Raw genomic sequence first — 26,084 nt, forward strand, 5'->3', positions numbered from 1 at the left:
AGGTTTCAACAATTTTTAAAATATCTGTTCAGATGAATACTGCAGTGAATAAATTTATCATTTAATATTTCAATTGTTTTCTTTGATTTTATTTGTTTTAGTATGTTAGTTTGTTTTTTTTATTTACATTTTGTAATTTTTTTTTTTATTTCATAGATTCTATACGTACTATTTTGTATAAGTTTTTTTTAATGAAGGCTGTTTAAAGAAATATTTTAAGAAATTTGAATGTTTATACCTTCAAATGCCAGCATAAAATTTGGTGCTTATTTAGAACTAGTGGGGGGAGGGGGTTGCCCGGTCGTAAAATACGCTTAAATATGATATTTTAATTTGTCCAGATTTTGTATATATTATTATGGAGTCGTGATTTCAAAATTTCAAAAAAAAAAGTATTAGAATCGAAACCGAAAGCTAAACTGTAGCATTCAAAGCTGGTGACGTTACCACTGTACCAACGTGACACGCATATGAAATGATAAAAAATAAACTTAAATGAATGTACAAAATGTATAACAATTTTTTCGTTTTGACCCATTTTTGACCCTTAAAAACTATTTTAACCGTCTAAATACCGATGAAAGAACAGTCTGTAAAAAGTCCAATCATTTTAGGCTCCTTGCGCTGCTCTGTGATTTTTAGTTTCAAAACACATAGATTGAAAATATGGAGACAGACAGACAGACTTTTATATATTAGATTTTTAAATATATTTATTTTTCTATATATTTGTTTATATATATATATATGCAGTTATTTCTGTTTGCAATATACTTTAAATCAGTCTTTTTGTTCATAAGTAATAGAAACCAATTTCCAAAAATTTTATCTATTATTAAACATTTAATTTCTTTTTTCCAGGAAATAAATTGAAAGAACTTCCAGCCACAATTTGTGAGTTACCATCTCTAAGAACATTAGACATTTCTCATAATCAAATAAAGAACCTTCCAAAGGGGATGTGGCATGTACGCACCTTGGAGAATTTAATCCTCGATGCTGAAGAAATGATTTATCCTCCTGCAGGTAACAAAGTCCTTCTAAACCTATATATGTTCTATTCACATATGGAGCACTATATATAAATTATAAATATTATATATATATAAGTATAAATACTACACGCACACACACATATGTATATATGTATGACCCACTGAGAGACCGCCAATCCCAGCGATCCAACTTTTTATGTTCTTAGGGATGGATTGTCATTTTCTCGGTGGCGACTGTCGATAAAGACACGTGGGTCCATAAGTAGAAGAATAGTATAAAACAACAAATATTTCACATATATTTGATGGTTTGGTGTGTGTGTGTGTGTGTGTGTGTGTGTGTGTGTGTGTGTGTGTGTGTGTGTGTGTGTGTATCCTAATTTCGATGTCACGTTCGTCTCTAAAAACTGTCCATCCATCGTTAACGAATGCCATCTCTTGTCCACGGCTGCTAACGGTCAACTGTCCATCCGTTGCAAACTCAAGTCCCTCATCCCGGCTACCCGGAAGCTGCCCTTTCCTCTCTAAGCATCTCATTGACTCACCCCTGTCAAGCGTCGTTGATTCTCTTTATCGTTTCTGTAGGTTTCTATTGTCATTTGTCAAATCTAAAAGGCTCAATCTAAAAATACCTACAGATTCATTGTCATTTCCTCTCTGTACATTGTAAGATATTTCCTATCTTTCTATTCTCCCTTCCCTTCTCAGCACTTAGTGACCCAGGTCATCTTCATAGTATCACATATGTATATAATTTTAGTCTATCCATTCCACTCTTTCTCAGAAACTACTGGTTGATCTTGCTAAAATTTTGCACGATGCAGCAGGTTAAGTATTACGGTATCCATTTGATTTAGAGTAAGAGAATAATAGGGATTAGTTACCACAATATTAGATTTACCTTAGAAGTTTTCTCAGAAACTATTGGGCCAATCTGTCTAAAATTTTGTATAGACCTTTGTTAGGATAGGGTGCAGCGGACTAAGTATTATGGTATCCGTTTGGTGCACAGTTAGACTAATATGGATTAGCATGTAATGCAAAAATAAACACAAATTTAACCATATTCAACCATCAATTTGAAAGTAAATATGTCCTGGATAGGTCAAACAACTGCATCCATTTTGTTTTTATTAGTACTTTTAACGTTTGTGAATATTTGAGATGAGGATTGTTTGGATTGTTTGTATTACTTTTCTCATCTTGAGTGTCATTTTTCACAACATTTTGGTTCTGCAAGTGTATCTTGTCAAACTCGGGAATTTGAACGGAACCCTTTATTTACTTCTATTTTTATTTACTTCTTGTCCTGTCAGCCATAATTGTATAGGTTATTCGTATTATTTGGATTCTTCAGACTAATGTTCTAATCTTGAGTGTGATTTTCACGTTTTGGTTGATGTAACCTCATCTCCAGTTTATCGTGTCGAACTCGGGAATGTTTTTGTTGAACTTGGGTATTTGGACAGAATTTTGAGCGGAAGCTTTTATTTACCCACAAGTACCTGTGATGCAGTTAGAGTACTTGGAAAAAAATCAATTGTAAAAAAAATGATGTCCTCATGAAGGTTGAGGGTCAAATCCTCAGTGTGGGTGACTGAAAATTACGATTGCGAATTACTTAGGACCTTTATCCAGTCATGGCTGACAGAACAAGAACATGCTACCCTCATGAAGTCAGTTTACATGGACCAAAATTTTGTGAAAATCACACTTAAGATGAGAACAGCATTCCAATTATAGTGTTAAAAAAGCTTCAACCAGAACTTGCCCCCATACTTACAAAACTGTTGCCTTAAGGAGAAGTGCTTCCCAACACCCTGGAAAACCTCATCAGTATACCCTGTATTTAAGAATTCAGGTGATAAGTCATCTTCCTCTCAGTACAGACCTATAAGTCTCCTGTGTGTCATGAGTAAGCTGCTGGAATTCATATTGAATAGAGAAGTAGTCAACCACCTCAACAGAAATAACCTTCTTAGTGACATGCAATATGGTTTCCGTTCTGCTAGATCTACTTGCTAATGGTTATATCTCATAGGATTAGTGAATCTCTCGACAAAGGCTTCCTTTCTAGGGCAATTGCTCTTGACATATCAACGGCCTTCGATAAGGTTTGGCATAAAGGCCTACTTGACAAGATTTCCAGCTACAGTATAACTGGAAATGTTTTCTCAATAATTAAATCATTTCTCTCTGATAGGTTCATAAGAGTAGTGGTTGATGGGCAGCAATCAGAGGCCCACAGTATTAATGGGGGAGTCCCCCAGGTGTCCATTGTGAGCCCAACTCTCTTCCTGATCTACATCAATGATCTCCCAAAACACACTTAATTCATTCGTTGACATCTATGCTGATGACACAATCATCTACGGCAACACATCAAAGGCCGTAAATCTCTGATTCCCTCTCCTCTCATCTTGAGCACGTTGTACAGTGGGGGAAGAGGTGGCTAGTTACTTTTAATGCATCTAAAACCAAGCTCCTATCTTTACATCATCAACGATCTGATCCTCATCTGGTATCAATTGAAATGAATGGCTTTCATCTTGGGGAGGTTCCATGTTTTGACAAGCTTCTGGGTTTTACCTTTACTCCTGATCTGAAATAGAACACGTACATCAAGTCTGTTGCCAAGGTCGTTGGGAAAATGGTGGGATCCTTTTACCGATCCAGAAGATATCTCACTACTGATACAATTCTCTATCTATAGAAAAGCCAAGTACGTCCAACGATGGAATATTGTTGCCATATCTGGGCAGGAGCTGCTAAAAACAGCCTATCCTGCTTTGACAGAATACAAAATAGACTTTGTGGTTTAGTGGGGGATGCCCTTTTCTCTTCCCTGCAACCTCTCTCCCACAGAAGAGACTTTGCGAGCCTGTCATTGTTTTATCGTTATTTCCATGGCAAGTGCTAGTCTGAGCTCTAATCTCTGGTCCCCCTCCCTCGCCAATCTTTCACGATAAACATCCGTCTAGCTGAAACCACTGTCAATAATTTTCCCACTCTTTATCTGTTCCTAAATCAAAAAGTAGATTCCATGAACAAAGCTTCTTTCTTAGAAGTGCACGCCTGTGGAACTCTCTTCCGTTTGCCTGTTTCCTACCTGACTACAACTTGGACGTCTTCAAGTCTAACATAAACAAATTCCTGATAAACCACCCCCTTAAGTAAGACACTTTATCAAATCTCCATTACTAACGATTACTACGATATTATCCCATTGATTACTGTACACACAATAACCCTTATATTAGAACCATTTCTGTAAGTCTGACGAGGCTGTTGGATCGTAAACATGGTCCAACATCCAAAACAAACCAAACAGATAAAACGGTAATAAAAAAATAAAACACATTTGCTCTGCAATAGTATTGAGCACTCTCTTCAGGTTTTTACTAATTACCAGTTTTACTATATATATATATATATATATATATATATGATGCTTTTATTTTAAAGCAATTTTTTTGGTTCTTTTTCGTTATTAGAGCCAAAATCTGAAGTAAAAAAAATTGAATTTTCGTTATAAACTAATATTATCTATTTATTTTTATGACAATTTCAATTAAAAGCAATGTTATGAACTTGTCATGTTGCAATTAGTTGAATATTACTGCATTATTACAAAAAAATGTTTAATTTTGCAGAAACATTAGTCATGGTGAAAGTAAATTTTTCACTCGAGGAGGGGGATCCCGCAAGCTCGGCTTGTTTTTGTCAATTTCTTTGTTTGAAGCCAATATTAGAAATTTTGTTTATTGTATATTTAAGGTCCCCCCGATTTATCGGAGAGGGACCTATGTTTTCAGTAGCGTCCATGCTTTCGTTTTTTAATTAAAAAAATTTACTAACTTTTAAAAAAAATTTTTCTTTTGCTATTCCTTTGTCTTATTCCACTTATTTCGTCCTCGACTGATTTCTCACCTAGCACAATACAATTTACATTTTCTCACCTAGCACAATACAATTAACATTTTCACACCTCTTTACATTCATTATTCAGCATCCACTAAATTTCTACACCCATGCCAGCCGAATCCTCTAACGGTTAACCACCTGAACACTTACTATTTATTGCCATTTTTCTGATATTTTTTCTCTTTTTTTAGCTATTTGCGGAAAAGGTACAGAAGCAATCATGAGGTTTCTTTGTGAAGGTAAGTTATGACGATATTTACGTAAAATTTGTCGATATAAGTTTTGTGACAAATTGAAAATTGGCAAATACACAAGATTTTCAAAAACATTTTCTCTATTGTTTAGTATTAAGTGATGCGTTATCAATACAAATATAATAATGAACCAGAACATAAGTTAATTGTAAGAGTACATACATCTGCCTGACAAAGTTGAAATTCCATCAAAATGTAGAATGTTTCAGGGTCATGTAAGATATGGGACCTCACTGACTACATTATGGGCCAAGTAGTGAGTTTATACAACGAACAGAATCAGAATACTCTGGTAATATTTATCTTTTCCGTAAATTTGACCTAGATATTCCAGAATTAAATCGGTTCTCGGTTAGATCATGACTGATATTTACCCAAGTTTGGTGATGTTTGGTCAAGCAGTCTGAATGCTAGGCTATGCATGAACAAATTCTGAATTTTTTAGATAAGGTTTGAATGTTTGGATTGATCGAACAATTATTCATATTTTGAGTGTTATTTGCAGATATTATCATTGTCGGAAGTTAGATTGACAGAAATGTTGTGCAGATAACACCCAAAATGAGAATAATTGTCCGATTAATCCAAACAATCCAACCAAAACTAAATTCAACTAAATACATAATATCCAGGGTGCAGGTAAAAATTGAAATTAAAAAAGATAATAAATTATCTTCAAATGCCAATTACTGTAATGCAAGCATACAAGGCTTGTGCTTGACCATACACGCATTTTTGCAGCACTTTTTTGACAGAGAGGTGATCCCTCAACATATTAAGAACCTCAGTACTGGCATATACTCAGTAACCGTTGATATTTTTTATATTTTTATAGAAATTAAATGTTTTTAAAATTTGTTTTAGGAAAGAAAAAAGAAAAGGCCAAAAATTAAAAAAAAAAAAGAAAAACCGTGAATACTTTGGAAATGATAAGAAACCTTTAATAAAATGTAAAAACTTTTCTTGTTTGGAAAACAAAAACAGCAAAAATTAAGAAAAAAAATTATGTGAACACTTTGAAAATGATAAAAGAAAACACTAAAATGAAATCTAAAAGCTTCTTGTTTTAAAAAAAAAAAAAAAAAAGAAAGAAAGAAACGGTAAAAACTTAAGAAAAAAAACAAAAGAAACCTCCAAACTAAAATAAAAAAAAACGGCATGAACACTTTGAAAATGATAAAAAAAAATCTAAAATGAAATCTAAAAACTTCTCTTGTTTTGGAAAAAAATAAAAGAAACAGCAAAACTAAAATAAAAAAAACAAAAAACTGAACACTTTGAAAATAATAAAAAAACAAAATGATACAAAAAAAAAACAAAAAAAAAAAGAAGCTCAACTTTGTATTGAAATGTCCTGATAATTTTAAATATGTTTAGTAATTTTGATTTTATTTATATTCTTAGAGAATGGCGAAGAATATCTGCCAGCTTCCCAGTTTGTCCTTCAAGTTCTTGAATCTTCCGATGGAAAATCTGTTCTGTCTTCCACCTTCAGTGATAATTCGCTCAAAGTATTGGCAGAAGATGCCAAAATTATGGTAATAGTTTATCATACGTATGTTTTTTATTTTAATTTTTTTGTCTTTTTATCTCATGTTGAAGTTTGACGTTTCATGAATGACTTCCAACTTTTCATGTCTTTTTGTGCTGAATTCGGACCATCATCAGTTGATCCCCTCCATCTTATAAGTCGCCTAACACGTAACTTTTGGTCATCAATGTCAATGTAGGACATACTTTAGAGCATTTCTCATGACTGACGGTAGACAATATGATCGTACCAGCTGAAGTGCCTGTAGAATGGAACTGTCCTCCATCTGACACACTGCAGACAGGATCACGTTTTGTCGTCAGCCAAGTCTCAGTCATACAAGAATACAAGTTGGACAAAATGAATAAAATATTTCCTAACAACGAGACTATTTGATGTCCAGAAATGTAGATAATAAACTTGAAAAGTTAACCCCCCCCCTCTGAATAGTTCCTTTCTTTTAAAACCTGTTCTTCTCTCTTTATTCTACTGTAATACGTAGAATACACTTTGGAGTGTTACTGATGGCAAATGGCCATATCAAAACGCTTTGCAACATACTTTTTCATGGAAGCTTGTTGACAAAAGCACAGGTTAGGCTGCATACAACACGCACGTCTATCTTGCATTAGATGGGTTCATTTTGAGCAGTTTTTGACAACTACCTGAAGATTTTCCATGTGTTACATATTCGTTGTCGCTAGTTGTTCAAAATGTGTTTGTCTGGCCTCTATGAATGTTAACATCTACTTTTCTTAACAGGGAACTAAACCACAACACAGTTGATCTATAAAAGATATATTGCTCTTATTTCACACCAACAAATTAGTTTTTGATTATAAATTATAACTGATGTTTTGACATTTTCTAAAAGGCATGTGGGGTGAAGTTATCGGGCGCTGAAGAAATGGTGATGAACCTGGCTCTCTCTCTGACCGGCCAACTGACATTTTCTTTGTGATGATTTTATTCATAAAAACATTCTTTTCCTATTGGAATGTTTAATATTTCCTTTGTCTATTATATCAACCTTTTGACTGATATCCTCTCACATATTTCTGGGTCAAATTATGCATTTCGTTAGACAATGGTGGAAAATCCTGCATTCTTCACACTGAATCCATTTACGTGTGTGCAACCCATCGAATGTTTTTTCTTCCTGGGGTTGCCTGCCAATATCTAACATGTGGCGGATATGCATCGTCTGCTAGTCATGTTTGTCCAATGGAATTGTGTTGCGTAGGTAAATGAATTTATTAGCTCTTCCAAAACAGGGATAAGGGTTATTGTAAGTACAGTATGTTAGTGCGAATATTTAATAAAGTGTCTACTTAAGAGGGCGGTTCATCAGGAATTTGTTTACGTTGGACTTGAAGACATCCAAGTTGTAGTCAGGAGGGAAGCAGACAGGGGGCATTATAGGGGTAAAATTACCCTCAAATCATTCATTTGTTTTCATTTTTCGCAATAACCACGCCTTGGATTTTTTTGAAATTTTGCACAAACTTTAATCAAGGTAAAAGTAAATTTTCTTTGTTTATTTCAGCAAAACATTGAAAAATACACAGATTTACAGGTGAGTACAAATTGTTTTTATGTTATCTTCAATAACCTAAAAATTTGTGCCGCGTTCCGTGGCCTTTGTATGGCAGTAGCATCTTTAGGTAAAGGCAAGAACCACATGAACATTTAATATAAATTGTTTATAAAGTTATGTCATAGAGAAGGAAGAAAATGGAGGATATATATATATATCCACACACGCATATAAAATGGGGGAAAAAATGGAACACGTGAGAATAGAAGGGTCACCAGTTAGCAAGTGGTAATTAAAACATAAGACAGTGTTATGGATGAAAATTTGGAAAAACGTTACTCCATAATGGAAAATTTTTATATCTACAATTTTATAAACATACTAGACTTACCCATGACCTGTTGGGTCAGTATATGAAATAGTGAGAATATTAATTATGCCAGAAATATCTGTGGTTGTACATACAACAATGGCCACCACGTTTAACATCAGGAATTATGTTGCTTAATATCCAGAAAACTACTTATTTGCAGAAAATTTAAATGTGATATTCGTTTTCAGCATACCCGATAACCTACAAAAGTCGGCATTTTAAAGGAAAATGTAAAGATGTAAACCATGTAAAAATTTACCAAAACTTCTATTTTTATATTTGCTTTAAATAAGCTACATTATATACAGTGTTGGTCATCCGAACCTTAAAATTTGTCGGACGTCACTTCCATCGAATGGCTTTATAAACAAAGAAGTGCGACTTAATGAAAACCAGTATGGTATAAATCACTTATCACAAGTCAACGGCTATAACCTCTGCTCATTTTTAACAGGCTAAAAAGTATATCGTTTGCATAATGTTCAAAGTATTGATAAACATTTGCAAGTAATGTCTTTAAACTGACAATAACTAAATCTAGTAAAAAAGTCTTAAAAATAGTTTAAATCATAAAAAATCAAAGCAAATACATAAGTAATTCTTATTGCATTTGGTTACAGTTATAGTGAGAAAAAGGGTTTTAATTTCTTCAGTTTTTCTTAAGCAACCTGTTAACATTTTTATTGCCTTTGGTAACAGTTACTTATTGTATGATTTTTTTTTTTTAATTTATAAAAAAAATGTTACATGTTATGTGTTGATAGTTAAGTAGTTTCTTTTTAATAACATGGTTTCAACAACTGGGAACGCTGATTTGAGTAATTTTAATGTCTTTAAACTGTCAATTGCAGAATATAGAAGAGATTTTAAATAGTAAACATGTTTTTGTTTGAAAACGATTCCAAGTTGCAATAAAAAATACAAAGAAAATTTGTAAAATGCCGATGTAAAAAAAATCCGAAAGGAATTTAGTTTTGTTTTGATTTGCATATTTTAAATGCAAAAAATTGTGTTTTAAGCTTTCATTTTCATGGCTTTGTTTTATTTACCATATATTTCGGCATATAAGACGAGATACAAAATTTTTCAAACCAGACGGTTGTAAACCGGATGGATGGTATCAACATCCATGCAAGACGATTTGAGTTTCATAATTTAATAGATAAAAAGTTTTTATGTTACTGATTTTCAATTATGAAAACATGTGTTTGATGAAGAAAATTTAGTCATCACAAGGTTTTGAAATGTCTCATTCAATGTGTGTGAATATGTGTGTGTAAGTAATCCAATTTATAAAACTCATTATGTCTGTCTGTCTGTCTCCATATTTTCAAACTCTCTTCCGAGACTAAAAGTCAGAGCGGCGCTAGGGGCCTCAAATGATTGGATTTTTTGTGGACCATTCTTTTATGGGTCTTTAGCTGGTTAAAATTGATTTTAGGGAGTCAAAATTGAAAACATCATTATACATTTTGTATATTCATCTTAGTTTATTTTTAATCAGTTCATATGTGTGTCATGTTAGTCCAGTGGTAACGTCACCAGTTTTGAATGCTACAGTTTCGGTTTTGATTCTAACTGATCGCACCCACATACTTTTTTTTTTACATTTGAGATCACGACTTTATAATAATATATACGAAATCTGGACAAATTAAAATATCATATTAAAGTGTATTTTATGCCGGGCGAAACCCCTCCACCGCCGCTAATACATATATGAGTATGTGGTAGTGTGACACTGTTTGTGTATTGGTTTACATACCAGTTAACCTTCATGTCTCGAGGTTAACTACATCCGATCGATGCAAAGCATGTGAGGAAAACTGCCAATCTCAAAACCCTGAAAGCGAACATTTCCTAAGAAGCTACATCTGAAGATGCAATGAAGTATTGAAGATTGTGGAAACTGCCAATAAATCTCAAAATATCACCAGTAGAGCAATTCATTCTGTTAAAGAAGGAGATAGTTAAAAATGTTTATGTAAAAATAGGCAGAGATCATCATTGTTTGATGACTGCTTGAACTGGTGAGTTGCATTCAACTTTGAATGCTGGCTCATATTTCCAACTGAAATAACGTTAACAGATCTGCATCCGAATATCGTCATTTGATCCATTAATTTGAAAAAAGTTTTTCTCGTTGAATTAATTATTCCATTTGAGGAAAATTTTGAATGGGCACATCAGTGTAAGGTGGAAAGATATGAAGATCTACGAGAAGAATGTTTCTGAAATAGATGGAAAACCATTGTATTTCCTATCGAAGTCGGATGCGAAGGTTTTATTGCGAACTCAACCTCCACATTCTTTAATAATCTTGGTCTTTCTCTGTTAGACAAGAAAAAATATACAAAGAAAATAAGACGAGGCTCTATCTGCATTATCGTGGATATGGCAGTCCTACAGATTGACAACAATCCAACAGTCTCGTGTTATTTTGAGATTTTGCTGGGGTGCTCTGGGCTAGTGGTAATGATGCATTGAATCCGAAACTCTTGATTAAACATAATAATATGGATCTGTCTGGCACTATATACGCCAGACATTTCTGTTGTCGAGCAAAGAGCACACATGCAATTTGTAGTGAATACCAGGACTCTTTCATCTTAATATTGTGACTCATTTTCATCCACAATAGAAACCATGCCTGAACCCAGAGTCATCGTCTGATGAAGGCTTTGTTGGAAGCAATGCTGCTGTAAAAGCAACAGTTATTGTATAAAAATCTTTTTATTAATTTTTATACATATACAAGTATTTGTATGTGTATTGGTTTACCGTGTTCTTATTGTATAGGAATGTGTATGTAAGATATGCGCTGGATCACTGACGTATGGCATTTTTATCTGTAAAACATTTTAAGTATTTTAAATTTGTTCTGCAGGCAAAGAAACGGCAAGAACGGATGCTTTTCAGTCAACAGTATGAGGAAGATGAAAAAGAACATGCAAAACTAGCTGCCACTGCCCATCGAGAAAAGGACCACCTGGTGTCGGTTATGGCATTTGTGAGTATATTTGCTCTCATCCACAAAAGGGTGGGTTTGACACAAGGACAATGTAAGTGGGTTGCTGCCATATAGTGACTAAGCTTAACATGCACACTGATTTCAGCTTCCTTGGTACTCTTTAAATGCACTCTCTTGGTATAATGAAAGAAGTATAGTTTGGGAAAAGCAACCTCATAAAGATGGGTTACACTTTTCCAATTAAAAATGTCCAGAAAAAAATATAAACAAAATGTTTTTTCTTGTGAGGTTAAAAAAGAAACCCAACTCACTAAAAATTATACAAATTTATCCAATATTCTTGTAAAAAAAAAAATTATCAAATTCCTTCATCAGCCACTTTTTTTGCCTTCATTAACGTCGATATCAAAGGGACATAACTCAGACTTTAAGAATCAACGCCGCTTCTTCATTATTAGAGCTTTATTTGAAAATCAAAATATTGAATTTCAAATAAAACCAATCGTATCTAATTATCATGTCATGGCGCAGTGATGAACATATCCAAAATTTATGAAAAATGATAAGGTAGAAAATTATTAATGAAAACAATTTTTGAAGACGATTAGTGACAATTGAGTTTTGCTAAATTGGTCTAAAATTTTCAGTTTTCAGAAAATAATTACTTCCCTTGTTACGATTCGAAGTCTGATTTATTTTTTTTAGCAAAACACAATTCCTGCTAATTGTCTTCGGAAACTATTTTCATTAATAATTAATTTTCTATCTCCTCCTTTTTCGTAAATTTTGGATATGTTCATGACTGTGACATGACAAGTAGATACCATTGGTTTCACTTGAAATTCAATATTTCGATTTTCGTTCTCATGACAAAGAAGAGCCGCATCAATACCCCCCCCCCTCCCCATATTAAGAATCGATTCAGAACTTTGTTCAGGGATAATTTGATTTTAATTTTTAAAAACAAATATATATATATATAATAAAAAGAAATCAAGACTGTAAATTAAAATGTACAAGTAAATTTATCGTTCAACAGAATACTTAAAAAACAATTTTCAAAAACTCTTATTCCGTGGAGTTTCAAAGAATGCTATTTTTCTCTTCAGAGGAAAGAAAGATTTTAACAAATTATTATAACCGAGCTAAGAATTAGCTGGTTGTGGCATTAAATGAAACAGCACTTTATGATGATTGGTCATAAAATGCAAAAACAAATATGTTCATATCGGTTAAAACATGTGAAAAATTGGAAAAACAAACCTAATATAGGAAGTCCAGAATGCATGAAGACTCGCTCAAAAGTAAATCCAAGAAGCAAAGAAAGTTTTCTTTAAAAAAACAAATGGTTGGAATTTCAATGTCAGCCAAAACACATAATTGCAGAGTGAAAAAATAATCCAATTGGAAAAGAAATTCAATGTAGCTTAAAGGAACATAAAAATCCACTTGCAGTTGCCAAGAATGTCCAAAAAGTGCAAGGTTAGATATTTTGGTCACTTAAAGCTAATTCATTTATTTCCATTGTTGGTAAAGCGTCTCATGGCCTTCTTGAAAATGGATTTCTTAACGGATTCCTCGAAAATTGTTTTTGGGGCATTCTGTCGAACAATAAATTTTAATTTACAGTTTTAATTTCTTTTCCTTATATATATCTCAACTATGGTGGCTAGATCACTTCTGTAACGATATCGTAATTTAAAATCAAATTGAAATGAGAGTTTAAAAAAATCTAATGAATAGAATAAAATTACATTTTTTTTTGGAAAAAGTAAAACTGGATAATATGGATGGAGAACAAAGGACTGAAAAAAATGAAGAATTAAAATGGGGGGGGTACCAGAAAGTCACAGTGAAGTACAAAAGTTCAAAATGATTTCTTATATCCATGGCTTGACTTCGTAAACGAATATCTCACAGCAGCTTGTCCCTGTGTTCTGCAGACACGCTCGTGTCCAATACAGGATAAGCAGGCTTGCTTACAACAGCTGCAGGCTAGGATCTGGTCTGGATATAGGGTTACGGCTAGTTGGCATTCATTCCTCCTGCGTCTTATGTCCTCCAGACAAGTTGAGTGTTCTCGAAGAAGAATGCTTGATGGATGGTACCTTGGTCGCTTGCAAGGGTTGACCACAGGCGGTAGTCGATGTGGCAAGCACTAAGAGATTTCTTCAGTCTTTGTATCATTCCTTTGGTGCTTCTTTGTGGCGGTGGCCAATGGAAAGTTCATCATACAAGGTGATTTTGGGAAGGTGGTGGTCTTTGATTCTGGAGACGTGGCCAGCTCAGTGTAGTTGTGATTTCAGCAGCGTGACCTCAATACTGCTGATTTTAGTCTGTTCGAGCACTTCAAGGTTGGTGATGAACTTACTCCAGTGAAAGTTGAAGATGGTGCATAAAAGAATATATAACATTAGTGTGGATATTGCAATTGAACAATCCATCAAAATCTGGTGTAATTGTGAAGGTTGCCAACATCCCTAAGTGACTCAAACTGGATTTGAACTTGGCACACTCAAGTTGTCAGTCTGTGTCATTAATAGGTCTCGGACAACAGCATATTCTTTTCATTGTTTTGACTCTCAAGTGTATATCGGTTGATATCTTATATGCTTTTATATAGTGATGTGGTTCTTGGTTGATTAACTGTGTCGGATATATACTCGAGAGTCAAAACAAGGATAGGAATATTCTGTTATCATAGCCCTAGTCATACACCCCACTTCCTCCCGGTCACCTCCCATAACTTTTAAACTTTTCTATTTCAGGATCAAATGAAATTGAATCAAGAATTACAAGAATTAACAAGTAAAAAAGAACTTGACCGTCAAAATCTTGTGCTTAGCTTGAAAGAAAGTAAGTATTATCTTTTATTCTTCAATTTTAGATTTTTAATAATTAAGTGGGAGTATTGCATTTGGTTGCTTAGATATAGTAGAAAGTTTATATACTAATATCATAATACCTATAACGTATACGTGTGTGCGTGTGTGTGTCACGGTTTCCAGATTATAAATTATTCACTCCAGAGATCCTATTAAAAATGAGCATAGAAGGTGATAACATACTATGAACATTAAATTATTAGTATATAGTAGATATGCTAATTTCATGTTCGTAGTATGTCATAACTAGGGCTGTGACAACAGCATATTCTTTTCATTGTTTTGACTCTCGAGTACATATCCGACACAATTCGACACACTTAATCAACCGAGAACCATATCAGTCTATATAAAAACATATTAATGGATATATACTCGAGAGTCAAAACAATGAAAAGAATATTCTGTTGTCACAGCCCTAGTTATCACCTTCTTTCCTACTTTTTAATAAATAGGATCTCCTGATCACCAAAGATGCAATGTAAAAAAAAAAATTAATAAGAATAAATGTCACTTTTGGACTGTTTGTCACTTTTGGACTGTTTGCCACTTTTGGACTGTACATTAAACTAAAATATACCTTCTTGGTCTTCTGTTTAGGATCCAAGGTATCTGTTCTGTCTAAAGATGGTATCATGATATCGTAGGGTTTCTGTTCATGCCGGGCGTCCTTATAGGAGTCACAGACTCCTATAAGAATATTGGAAATAAACCGTAATAAGATATATTCTGATACTACATTAACCAGATTATTTAGATAAATACTTTTACAGTTTTAACAAAAGGGCTACAATAATATCGCAGGGTTTCCATTCACGCTGGACGTCCACAGAATGCCCAGTAGCAATATATTACATATGAAAGATTCCGCCATGGAATTTCCACGTTTCTCACTAGTAATTATATTAAATGATTGTGTTAAAAAACAAAATCTGCCTTGAATATTTTCCTTATAGGTTGTAACTAAGATATGAAAAACTGCTCGGGTATTATTTGAAATTGGAAATTATTTTTTTTTTTAGCATCCATGTACACCAGATTTGACTTTTTCCCGTGGAGTTTTCTAAAAGAAACAACGAAGCTCCATCTTTGAACAAATGGAACAAATCGGAACTATGTTTCTGAATTTTTGAGATGAGGATTGATAATTTGGATTATTTGAACTACTGTTCTCGTCTTGAGTGTTATTTTCACAATGTTTCAACCAATGTAACTTCTGACTTTCTTCAGGTGTATTTTGTCAAACTTGAGCATTTTTCTGTCAAACTCTGGGATCTGCTTGGAATTTTGAACGAGAATCCATTATTTAACCCATGGGAGTAAAATTCTTGTTCTGTCAGCCATGACTGGGTAGAAATCTCAAGTAATTTATTTGCATTGAGGATTGAACCTTCAACCCCCAGAAGAGTGTTAGAACTGAATTTTTTTACCTAGTACTTCATCTGTTATGCCACGATTCCTTGTGATCCGAAATGTTGTGGGGAAAACACTCAAGATGGGAATAGTAGTCCAAATAATCTAACTCTTAGCTGCCATTGCTCAAGTGTCGTTGGAGCTGTGTGCCAAAGTATATTGCTCGGTCCATTAAAGATTAATCAAGTGGGTTGAACTCCAGCACATGGCGCTTTAATAAACATGTTTTATGCTGCAAAAATGTTTTTTCATATTATTTGTGCTTTTTTTATATTATTTCTGCTTTTTTGATGTTATTTGTAATTTTTCATATTAGTTGTGCTTTTTTGATATTATTTGGAGTCTGCAAATTATTGTTCTCATCTTGAATGTTATTTGCCGGAATTTTGAACAGAACCTATAGCGTAGTGGATAAAGTACTTGGTAAAATTAATTTGTAAAATGTTACATTCCTAGAGGTTGGAGATTCAATCCTTAGTGTAGATGACCAAAAATATAATTACGAATTACTTAGGACTTCTGCACTGTCATGACTGACAGAACAAGAGCATGCTACTCCTGTGGATTAAATAAAGGGTTCTGTTTGAAATTGCATGCAGATTTTCAACAGAAAGATCCACAAGTTTAACAAGATACACTTGAATAAGGTCAGAGGTTACATCAACTGAAGCGTTAAAATAAAACTCAAGATGAGAACAGTAGTTTGAATAATTCAAATATGAATAATCAATCCTCATCTCAAAAATTCAGAAACGTGATTTCTATATTGCAGTTGTTGTATATTTCTTCCATGTTACATTTATTTTGCTGAAATAAATTTATATAGTTACTTATGGCAGACCCTGTATATAGTGAGAGTGAAAATGTTTGAAATTTGTTGTAAAATATTGAATGATCAGACTAGAAATGTTTAAAGTCGAATGCATTGTGGATGAAACAGCTGATTGTTGAGATGATTAATGTGTCAGGAGTCGCATCTTAAACAAATTCGGATGAGTAAGAAATCCGAATCGGAGGCAATGTGTGCCTTGTTTATAAAAACAACCCAAAATGTTAGAATAATTTTTTTTCATAAAAGAATGAGGTGAAAACAACCAAAAATGTTAGAATAATCTACAATGTAAATCTCACCTGTCTGTTTAAATGTATGTATGTTTGTATGTCTGCCTAAAACCTTCGGCAGCAACGGCAGATTTTCACGGGATTGGGATTGTTTTGAAGCTCGACCCTTCAGATGACAAATGACAAAAATTGGTTAAAAACATTAATTCCTTTACTCTGAACTGAACACTTTTCTACAGGGAGAGGTCACTTTTTTCACCAATATTTTCGAAAGTCATTTCTCTTTTTGATTGTCTAGCCTTAATTTAAACCTACATCATTCCGTTTTGGTGATGAATGCAACAGCAAAGACATCAGATTTTTTGGGGTTTTTTTTCACATTCTTTTCCTTTGTGGTACGGGTTCGAGCCTGCTTGCCTACTACCACTTTTTTCTCAGCACACACCTCCAAACACCCGGGCAATGCTGGGCACCCAGGCTAGTTTTTTTATAAAAGAATGAGGTAAAAACAACTACAAATTTTAGAATGCAAATAGTACTAGAACAGCTACAATCTAAAAATGAAAACCTCATTAAAAAAAAAAGTTTTGTTTTCCAAACTTTTTTCTTTTTACTACTTTAATCAATAATAAAAGTTTTGTTTTTTGTTCTTTTTTTAAGTTGAAGATGATGCTTCCAAGTTTCTTGATAATTTGGTGTATATTATTCTTTTAAAAAATAATAAACTTAACAGTGGAATGGTACAATATAATTATTCAAATGGAACGATACAATATAATTCAAATTCAATTATTCAAATAAAAAATTTACAATTTTTGTGGAGATAAAAACGTTGAATTACGTTGTTACAATAAATCTTCAAAAGTTCTTTTTCTTGCATTCTTCATAACATGGGCCAGTCAGTGATAGACAGTGGTCCAGATGTGGCAGTGAGTTGGACAATATCCAGATTTGCTTCTATAACTTCTAACGGAATTGGCACAGACAATGTTTGACCTGAGCATGAAACACAATCTAAAAATGAAAACATAATAAAAAAAAAAAAATTAATTCATGTTCTTGAAATATTTTTTTCTTTTTAATTCTTTCAATCTGTGTTAAAAGTATTTTTTCATTTTGTCCTAAAGTTGAAGACGGTGCTTCCAAGTTGCTTGATAATTTGATGGAAATGAATGTCAAAGCTCGAAAACAGGAAGAACTGATGGAATCCATTGAAAGAGAACGGTTAGTATTATTTGGAATCTTGTCATTCCGGTCGCATCTTCAAATATTTCAAACTATGCCATTTTATATGCACGGCTTAATAAGGGGAAATTGGATAATACATATATGAGACCCATGTGCTACCTCGCTTGACATCACTGACCCCAACATTGTGTACCATGAATTTCTTCTCTTTTTGTTCTGGCCATGTCATGCACTGGTTCACAAGTATAAGAAAAGCAAAATAAAACAAAAGAAAAACAGTCTAACTAGAGATATCGAAACAATAGTCTCATAGATGAGACCCTTGCATATACCATTTCTGGTGAGCTATAATAGTGGGAAAGAGGTTATTCCAAATTCGCTAAAACTCCTATGCAGCATAAGGACCATGTTATTGGTGGAATTTTCTGGACAATTTATGTAAAATGCCAGAAGGTGCCAAATGAAAGTTTTGTGATTTTATTTTTTTTGTGCAAATGAAAAAAAAAATCATAAGAATTAGAAAAATGAAAACAAATTCTTCTCATTCTGGCCATATCATTGTCTTCCGTGCATTGGTGAATGTTAAGGGGGAGTGCACTGGTTCATAAGTATAAAACAGTAAAATAAAACAAGACTTTGCACTCTGGCTGCATGTGTGACGCCATTGTTGGAATCCACCCGCTAATAATCCATATCTTAGTTTTTCTATCAAGGTTCATCCATCAAAAAACGTTGGCCAATTTTTGCAATAAAAAAAAATATTTCTTTTATTTTGAAGATAATTCAATGAAAAATTAATTGAAAAAAAAATGAAAATAATATTCTTTTTAATTAATTGGAATTTGAGATAAATATTAATTTATTGCAGACTATTGTCCTCATCATTTTACCACCTGATGAAACGTGAAACAACAACTGAAAAAAAAAGATGAGGATAATAGTCCGCAATAAATAAATTAATATTCTTTTTGTTGTTATAAATAAAATACAATAAATAATTATTGGACAATTTTTATAAAACTTCAAGAAAATTCAAATCACAAAATAAAAAACAATCATTGTAAGGTAAGTTTCATGAATAAATATTTTTTTGAATAACAAACAACTGATAGGAAACAAAATTCTTTTAGATTTTTTTGTATGATTTTTTTTTTTTCTTTTATGAATTTTTTCTGTTCAAATCAAGATATTTATTTTTTTTAATAATAATAAATAAAAATAATAAATTTTAATAATTTTTTTTTTTTTTTTCTTAAATGAGGTTGGCTGCTGTGATTTTCATTTCGGCACATTTCAGCATTTACATAAACTGATCAGAAAATTCTGATGATAGCACAATCATTGTTCCGCATAAGATGGATAAGGGGGTAGATTCATTTATTTCACGAAAGGGGGTAGAATCATTTATTTCACGAAAGGGGTTAGAATCATTTATTTCACGAAAGGGGGTAGAATCATTTATTTCACGAAAGGGGTTAGAATCATTTATTTCACGAAAGGGGTTAGAATGATTTATTTCATGAAAGGGGTTAGAATCATTTATTTCACGAAAGGGGTTAGAATCATTTATTTCACGAAAGGGGTTAGAATCATTTATTTAACAAAAGGGGTTAGAATCATTTATTTCACGAAAGGGGAATCATTTATTTCATGAAAGGGGGTAGATTCATTTATTTAACGAAAGGGGTTAGAATCATTTATTTCACGAAAGGGGTTAGAATCATTTATTTCACGAAAGGGGTTAGAATCATTTATTTCACGAAAGGGGTTAGAATCATTTATTTAACAAAAGGGGTTAGAATCATTTATTTAACAAAAGGGGTTAGAATCATTTATTTAACAAAAGGGGTTAGAATCATTTATTTAACAAAAGGGGTTAGAATCATTTATTTAACAAAAGGGGTTAGAATCATTTATTTCACGAAAGGGGTTAGAATCATTTATTTCACGAAAGGGGTTAGAATCATTTATTTCACGAAAGGGGTTAGAATCATTTATTTCACGAAAGGGGTTAGAATCATTTATTTCACGAAAATTTATTTCACGAAAGGGGTTAGAATCATTTATTTAACAAAAGGGGTTAGAATCATTTATTTCACGAAAGGGGTTAGAATCATTTATTTCACGAAAGGGGAATCATTTATTTCATGAAAGGGGGTAGATTCATTTATTTAACGAAAGGGGTTAGAATCATTTATTTAACAAAAGGGGGTAGAATCATTTATTTCACGAAAGGGGTTAGAATCATTTATTTCACAAAAGGGGTTAGAATCATTTATTTCACGAAAGGGGTTAGAATCATTTATTTAACAAAAGGGGTTAGAATCATTTATTTAACAAAAGGGGTTAGAATCATTTATTTAACAAAAGGGGTTAGAATCATTTATTTCACGAAAGGGGTTAGAATCATTTATTTCACGAAAGGGGTTAGAATCATTTATTTCACGAAAGGGGTTAGAATCATTTATTTCACGAAAATTTATTTCACGAAAGGGGTTAGAATCATTTATTTAACAAAAGGGGTTAGAATCATTTATTTCACGAAAGGGGTTAGAATCATTTATTTCACGAAAGGGGAATCATTTATTTCATGAAAGGGGGTAGATTCATTTATTTAACGAAAGGGGTTAGAATCATTTATTTAACAAAAGGGGGTAGAATCATTTATTTCACGAAAGGGGTTAGAATCATTTATTTCACAAAAGGGGTTAGAATCATTTATTTCACGAAAGGAGGTAGAATCATTTATTTCACGAAAGGGGTTAGAATCATTTATTTCACGAAAGGGGGTAGAATCATTTATTTCACGAAAGGGGTTAGAATCATTTATTTCACAAAAGGGGTTAGAATCATTTATTTCACGAAAGGAGGTAGAATCATTTATTTCACGAAAGGGGTTAGAATCATTTATTTCACGAAAGGGGTTAGAATCATTTATTTCACGAAAGGGGTTAGAATCATTTATTTAACAAAAGGGGTTAGAATCATTTATTTAACAAAAGGGGTTAGAATCATTTATTTAACAAAAGGGGTTAGAATCATTTATTTCACGAAAGGGGTTAGAATCATTTATTTCACGAAAGGGGTTAGAATCATTTATTTCACGAAAGGGGTTAGAATCATTTATTTCACGAAAGGGGGTAGAATCACTTATTTCACGAAAGGGGGTAGAATCACTTATTTCACGAAAGGGGGTAGAATCATTTATTTCACGAAAGGGGTTAGAATCATTTATTTAACAAAAGGGGTTAGAATCATTTATTTCACGAAAGGGGTTAGAATCATTTATTTCACGAAAGGGGTTAGAATCATTTATTTAACAAAAGGGGTTAGAATCATTTATTTAACAAAAGGGGTTAGAATCATTTATTTAACAAAAGGGGTTAGAATCATTTATTTAACAAAAGGGGTTAGAATCATTTATTTAACAAAAGGGGTTAGAATCATTTATTTCACGAAAGGGGTTAGAATCATTTATTTAACAAAAGGGGTTAGAATCATTTATTTCACGAAAGGGGTTAGAATCATTTATTTCACGAAAGGGGTTAGAATCATTTATTTCACGAAAGGGGTTAGAATCATTTATTTCACGAAAGGGGGTAGAATCACTTATTTCACGAAAGGGGGTAGAATCACTTATTTCACGAAAGGGGGTAGAATCACTTATTTCACGAAAGGGGGTAGAATCACTTATTTCACGAAAGGGGTTAGAATCACTTATTTCACGAAAGGGGTTAGAATCATTTATTTAACAAAAGGGGTTAGAATCATTTATTTAACAAAAGGGGTTAGAATCATTTATTTCACGAAAGGGGTTAGAATCATTTATTTCACGAAAGGGGTTAGAATCATTTATTTCACGAAAGGGGTTAGAATCATTTATTTCACGAAAGGGGGTAGAATCACTTATTTAACAAAAGGGGGTAGATTCATTTATTTAACGAAAGGGGGTAGATTCATTTATTTCACGAAAGGGGGTAGAATCATTTATTTCACGAAAGGGGGTAGATTGCTCTCATTCTATCCTAATACATGATCGTATTCTTAGTATCGCCCACACTGAGGATTGAACCCTCACTTAGAACCGATTATTACTTGGCATTTATATCTGTTACAATTTTGTCTGCCATGCAACAAACATATGACAATGTTAATGCCATGAAAGACTTGTTTGATGAGATCAGGGTGAGACAGTGTTTTTTTTTTTTGTTTTTTTTTTTTTGCAGACAGTGGTTGTATTAGGTTGAGAAGGAAGTTCTTGCGGAATTTTAAATTTTCATTTCAAATTATGTATTTTCAAATAAGTTTTCATTATAATACCTTTTACTTTATATATCATTTTTTGCTCTAATTAATCATTTGAATTACAATCGTTTTAAAACAATTATGTGTTTTTTTTTTGTTTTTTTTTTCAGAACATTGAATACAATGAGGGGGGGAGCATATTAGTACAATTTTTTTTATTTTATTTCAAGCTAGGCTGAAAAGCTGCTGAAACAGCTTGCGATATCAACAAAGTGTTTGACTCAGGAACCACTACTGAATGCACAGCACAATGGTGATTTAAGAAATTTTGTGACAGTGGCGCAAGTCTTGAAAAAGATGAGCTAAGAACTCTGCCATCGGATATCGACAACGATCAATTAAGAGCCTTAGTCGAAGCCAATCCACGCACTACTGTTTAAGAACTTGCTTCTGAATTATACGTAATGCATATGATTTCGAACCACCTGAGAGATTGGAAAAACGAAACTTGATAATGGGTACCTCACAAATTGAACAATAACCAAAAGAAATGCCGTTATGAAGTGTCATCTTCCCTTCTTTTACGCAACACGAACAACCCGTTTCTCAACCAGATTGTGACTTGCGATGAAAAGTGGGTTCTTTACAACAACTGACGATGCTCAGCTGTTAGACACTGACAAAACTCCACAACACTTCCTGAAGCCAGAGTTGCACCAAAAGAAGGTAATGCTGACTGTTTGGTGGTCTGTGACCGATCTCATCCATTAGTTTTTTTGAATGCAGGCAAAACCATTATGGGAGAGAAATACTGTCAACAAATGGATGAAATGCATTAGAAACTTCGACAACACCCAACATTAGTCAACAGAAAATGTCCAATTCTTCTCCACGACAATGCCTAACTGCACGTTGCTAAACCAACCCTGAACAAATTAAATGAATTGGTTATGAAACTCTGCCTCATTCGCCATACTCTCCAGGCCTCTCACCTACAGACTACCACTTTTTCAAGCATCTCGACCACTTTCTGCATGAGAAATGCTTAAAAAACCTAAGCAATATCAAAAACACTTTCAGCAATTTCATTGCTACTAGAATGCAAAATTTTTACGTTACTGGCATAAATACACTTGCTTTGCCTTGGTAAAAGTGTGTTGATTCTGATGGTGCTTATTTCAAATTTCTGTCTTAGCCGAGATATGTTCATCTGAATTTGAAAGTTAGAAACTGCAAGAATTTTTTTGTCAAACTGATACTTAAAAATCTAATTTCTAAAGGAGTTAAATAAAACCAACTCCTTTATGAATTAAATAGAATTTATTGTCGGTCGATTTATTTAAAAAATATTACTTCAAACCAAATTGTACACGAGTCATACGCACTTAGCCGTCGGACTGATGTACAATCACTCTCTTTATTTGCTGTAGTTGTTTTACCCTTTTGATATATTTTGTTTCCATTAAATATTGAGCTGTGTTTTCTTTTGGACCCTTATTTCTAACTAGTAGTAGGTTGGCATCGGTCAGACTTGGCCATGAATAGCATCTCAGTTGTCTTTTTGGCTGGAGCATCAAAGTCTATAGCTGTAGATAAAACAGCAATTCTTTCCCCTTTGTCAGAAATATTGCTCATGGAATATGAGTGCTAAAGGGTAAAATAGCTTGAGTAGAATTTACTATTGGCAGCCTTGTAATTCTCGCTTCCTTTATTTTATCCTTTAGTCCTCACACTCCATGAGTGATGTTTCTAACAAAGAGGAAAGACTTGCTGTTTTCTAAGTCAGAATATATCCATCTAACACTTATAGTTGGGCATTTTTTACCTTAAAGTAGTATTTTTCAAATTAATTAAAAATAGGAGGCCTTACTCTTGGAACAATTGTCATAGATAAATTCCAGTGGAATTTCCATGGATCCTGCTAGTATAAAGCTCATCCTAATAACAATAATAGTATAAACTTATGGATTCTAAACTATTGTAAAGAACTGCACCAAATCTGGTATGAAGAATCCTTCTAATGTTGTGTATAATAAAAATAAGTGTTGTGGAGCCCACCTTACAGATAACAATGAACTATTACTTCTATTATATAAAGTGCAAATGTTTGCGTGTGTGTTCATATGTCCGCTAAAAACTTTTGTCATCCGCATCAAAGTAGCACGAACGCGTTACTGCCAGAAAGAGCGATCTCTTTGACACATAATATTGAAAAATTGGAAAAAATCACCAATTATTTTGTGTAGAAATGTTTTGTTTGAAGGGGGGGGGTCAGGTAAAAATCTTGCTTTGCACGCTGTTTGCAAGCAACAAACCACGCATGTGTGAACGATTGTTTCGTTCTTTTGTTTTAAAAAGAAAAATTTGCAGCATCATAACATCTGTGTTGTCGTGGCCCAATCGATAATGCATTCACTTGCAACCTTAATTAATGCAAGTTCGTGTCCATCACGCAGCATTTTCTTTTTTTTCATTTTTTTCTCTCGTTTTCTTTTCTCTTTTTTTTTGCTTACAAAATTTTGGTTTCACTTTCGCTTCTGGCTCATGGCACCCAAGTCCCGTTTTTTTTTTTTCTCTTTTTACAACTGGGCAACGTTTAAAGACCGGGAGAATATATCTCTTGATGTTATTTACGCTTGAGAGTCAGACTGATGTATACCCCCACTTTTTGTTTCTTCAGGTGGGGTTAGTTTATCACTTGCTGCCTGAGGCACCCCAACTAAGGAATGCCCAGGTAATTTTTGTTAGGCAAGAGTGCCCTTCCTTTACGGAAACTTGCTTGACATCCCCACTTTCCTGACCTTGTGTCACATTATGCTAAGGTGGGCAGCATGTAAATATCTACCCTCTTCATTATACCAAAAATATTCCAACATGGATATCCCAGATATCACGAAGGTGGAGAGGAAACCAAGGAAAAGCTTGAGTACAAAGTGATTTAACTACTTGCAACTTGACTGGTATCAACGCTAACCTGATTGAACCACACAGAGAGAAGGCGTGAGACGTTGCCTAGTGTTGCTTATCATAGAGTCCAGGACCCCTGCAGCATGTGAAATACCAAAACTGAATAATAATAATACGAACCTCAAACAAAAAACTTTTTACCAGAATAAGTGAAGTCGATGTTAAATAAACCAAAACGGGGGCTGATATGCCATAATCAGCATTTAGTAAAAGTTTTTATTTTATTTTCTATTTGAGTTACTAAAATAATTTTTAACAATTTTTCGATTTTCAAATACTTACTTTTTATTTAACAATCAATATTTTTTTATTTTTATTTTATTTATTTATTTATTTTTTATTTATTTATTTTTTTTATATTTTTTTTTATTTATTTTTTTATTTTTTTTATTTTATTTATTTTATTTTTTTTATTTATTTATTTTTTTATTTATTTATTTTTTTTATTTATTTTTTTTATTTTTTATTTATTTTTTTTTTTTATTTATTTATTTTTTTTTTTACAGAAATGAACAGGATCAGTATTATGTAGTTAAATATGAAGAAATTGCTAATCTTCGACGTAAGGAAGTTTTGGGTAAGTGTAATTGCTTCAAATATATATATTTTTTTTTTAATTTCTTTATTAAAACAATAGCTATCTTGTGTGTCAAATTGTGTTGTTTAATTGCTATGACCTTCCATTTCTTGTAATAAATAATTTTACCAAGAATTCTTCATAAGTTTTGGTTTCGGATTC

At 33.0% G+C, this 26,084-nt stretch overlaps 2 protein-coding genes across 2 annotated transcripts in view; one reads left to right on the plus strand and one right to left on the minus strand.

Moving 5' to 3' along the window:
- LOC145291920 (E3 ubiquitin-protein ligase LRSAM1-like) overlaps positions 1 to 26,084 on the plus strand; it is a 56,985-nt gene that overhangs the window by 468 nt on the left and 30,433 nt on the right. Inside the window, exons 2-9 of the mRNA XM_080137769.1 lie at positions 862 to 1,026; positions 5,111 to 5,158; positions 6,578 to 6,711; positions 8,251 to 8,280; positions 11,502 to 11,624; positions 14,354 to 14,441; positions 18,073 to 18,169; positions 25,852 to 25,922. Coding sequence (XP_079993895.1) covers positions 960 to 1,026; positions 5,111 to 5,158; positions 6,578 to 6,711; positions 8,251 to 8,280; positions 11,502 to 11,624; positions 14,354 to 14,441; positions 18,073 to 18,169; positions 25,852 to 25,922 — 658 coding nt within the window. The 5' untranslated portion in view covers positions 862 to 959. The remainder of the gene's footprint in view (positions 1 to 861; positions 1,027 to 5,110; positions 5,159 to 6,577; positions 6,712 to 8,250; positions 8,281 to 11,501; positions 11,625 to 14,353; positions 14,442 to 18,072; positions 18,170 to 25,851; positions 25,923 to 26,084) is intronic.
- LOC145291922 (SKA complex subunit 1-like) overlaps positions 17,825 to 26,084 on the minus strand; it is a 90,667-nt gene continuing 82,407 nt past the window's right edge. Inside the window, exon 6 of the mRNA XM_080137772.1 lies at positions 17,825 to 17,959. The gene's annotated coding sequence lies outside the window, so the exon portion shown is untranslated. The remainder of the gene's footprint in view (positions 17,960 to 26,084) is intronic.

Source organism: Euprymna scolopes, chromosome 13 (assembly GCF_053919585.1).
Source record: "Euprymna scolopes isolate OS-2025 chromosome 13, ASM5391958v1, whole genome shotgun sequence".
NCBI lineage: Eukaryota > Metazoa > Mollusca > Cephalopoda > Sepiida > Sepiolidae > Euprymna > Euprymna scolopes.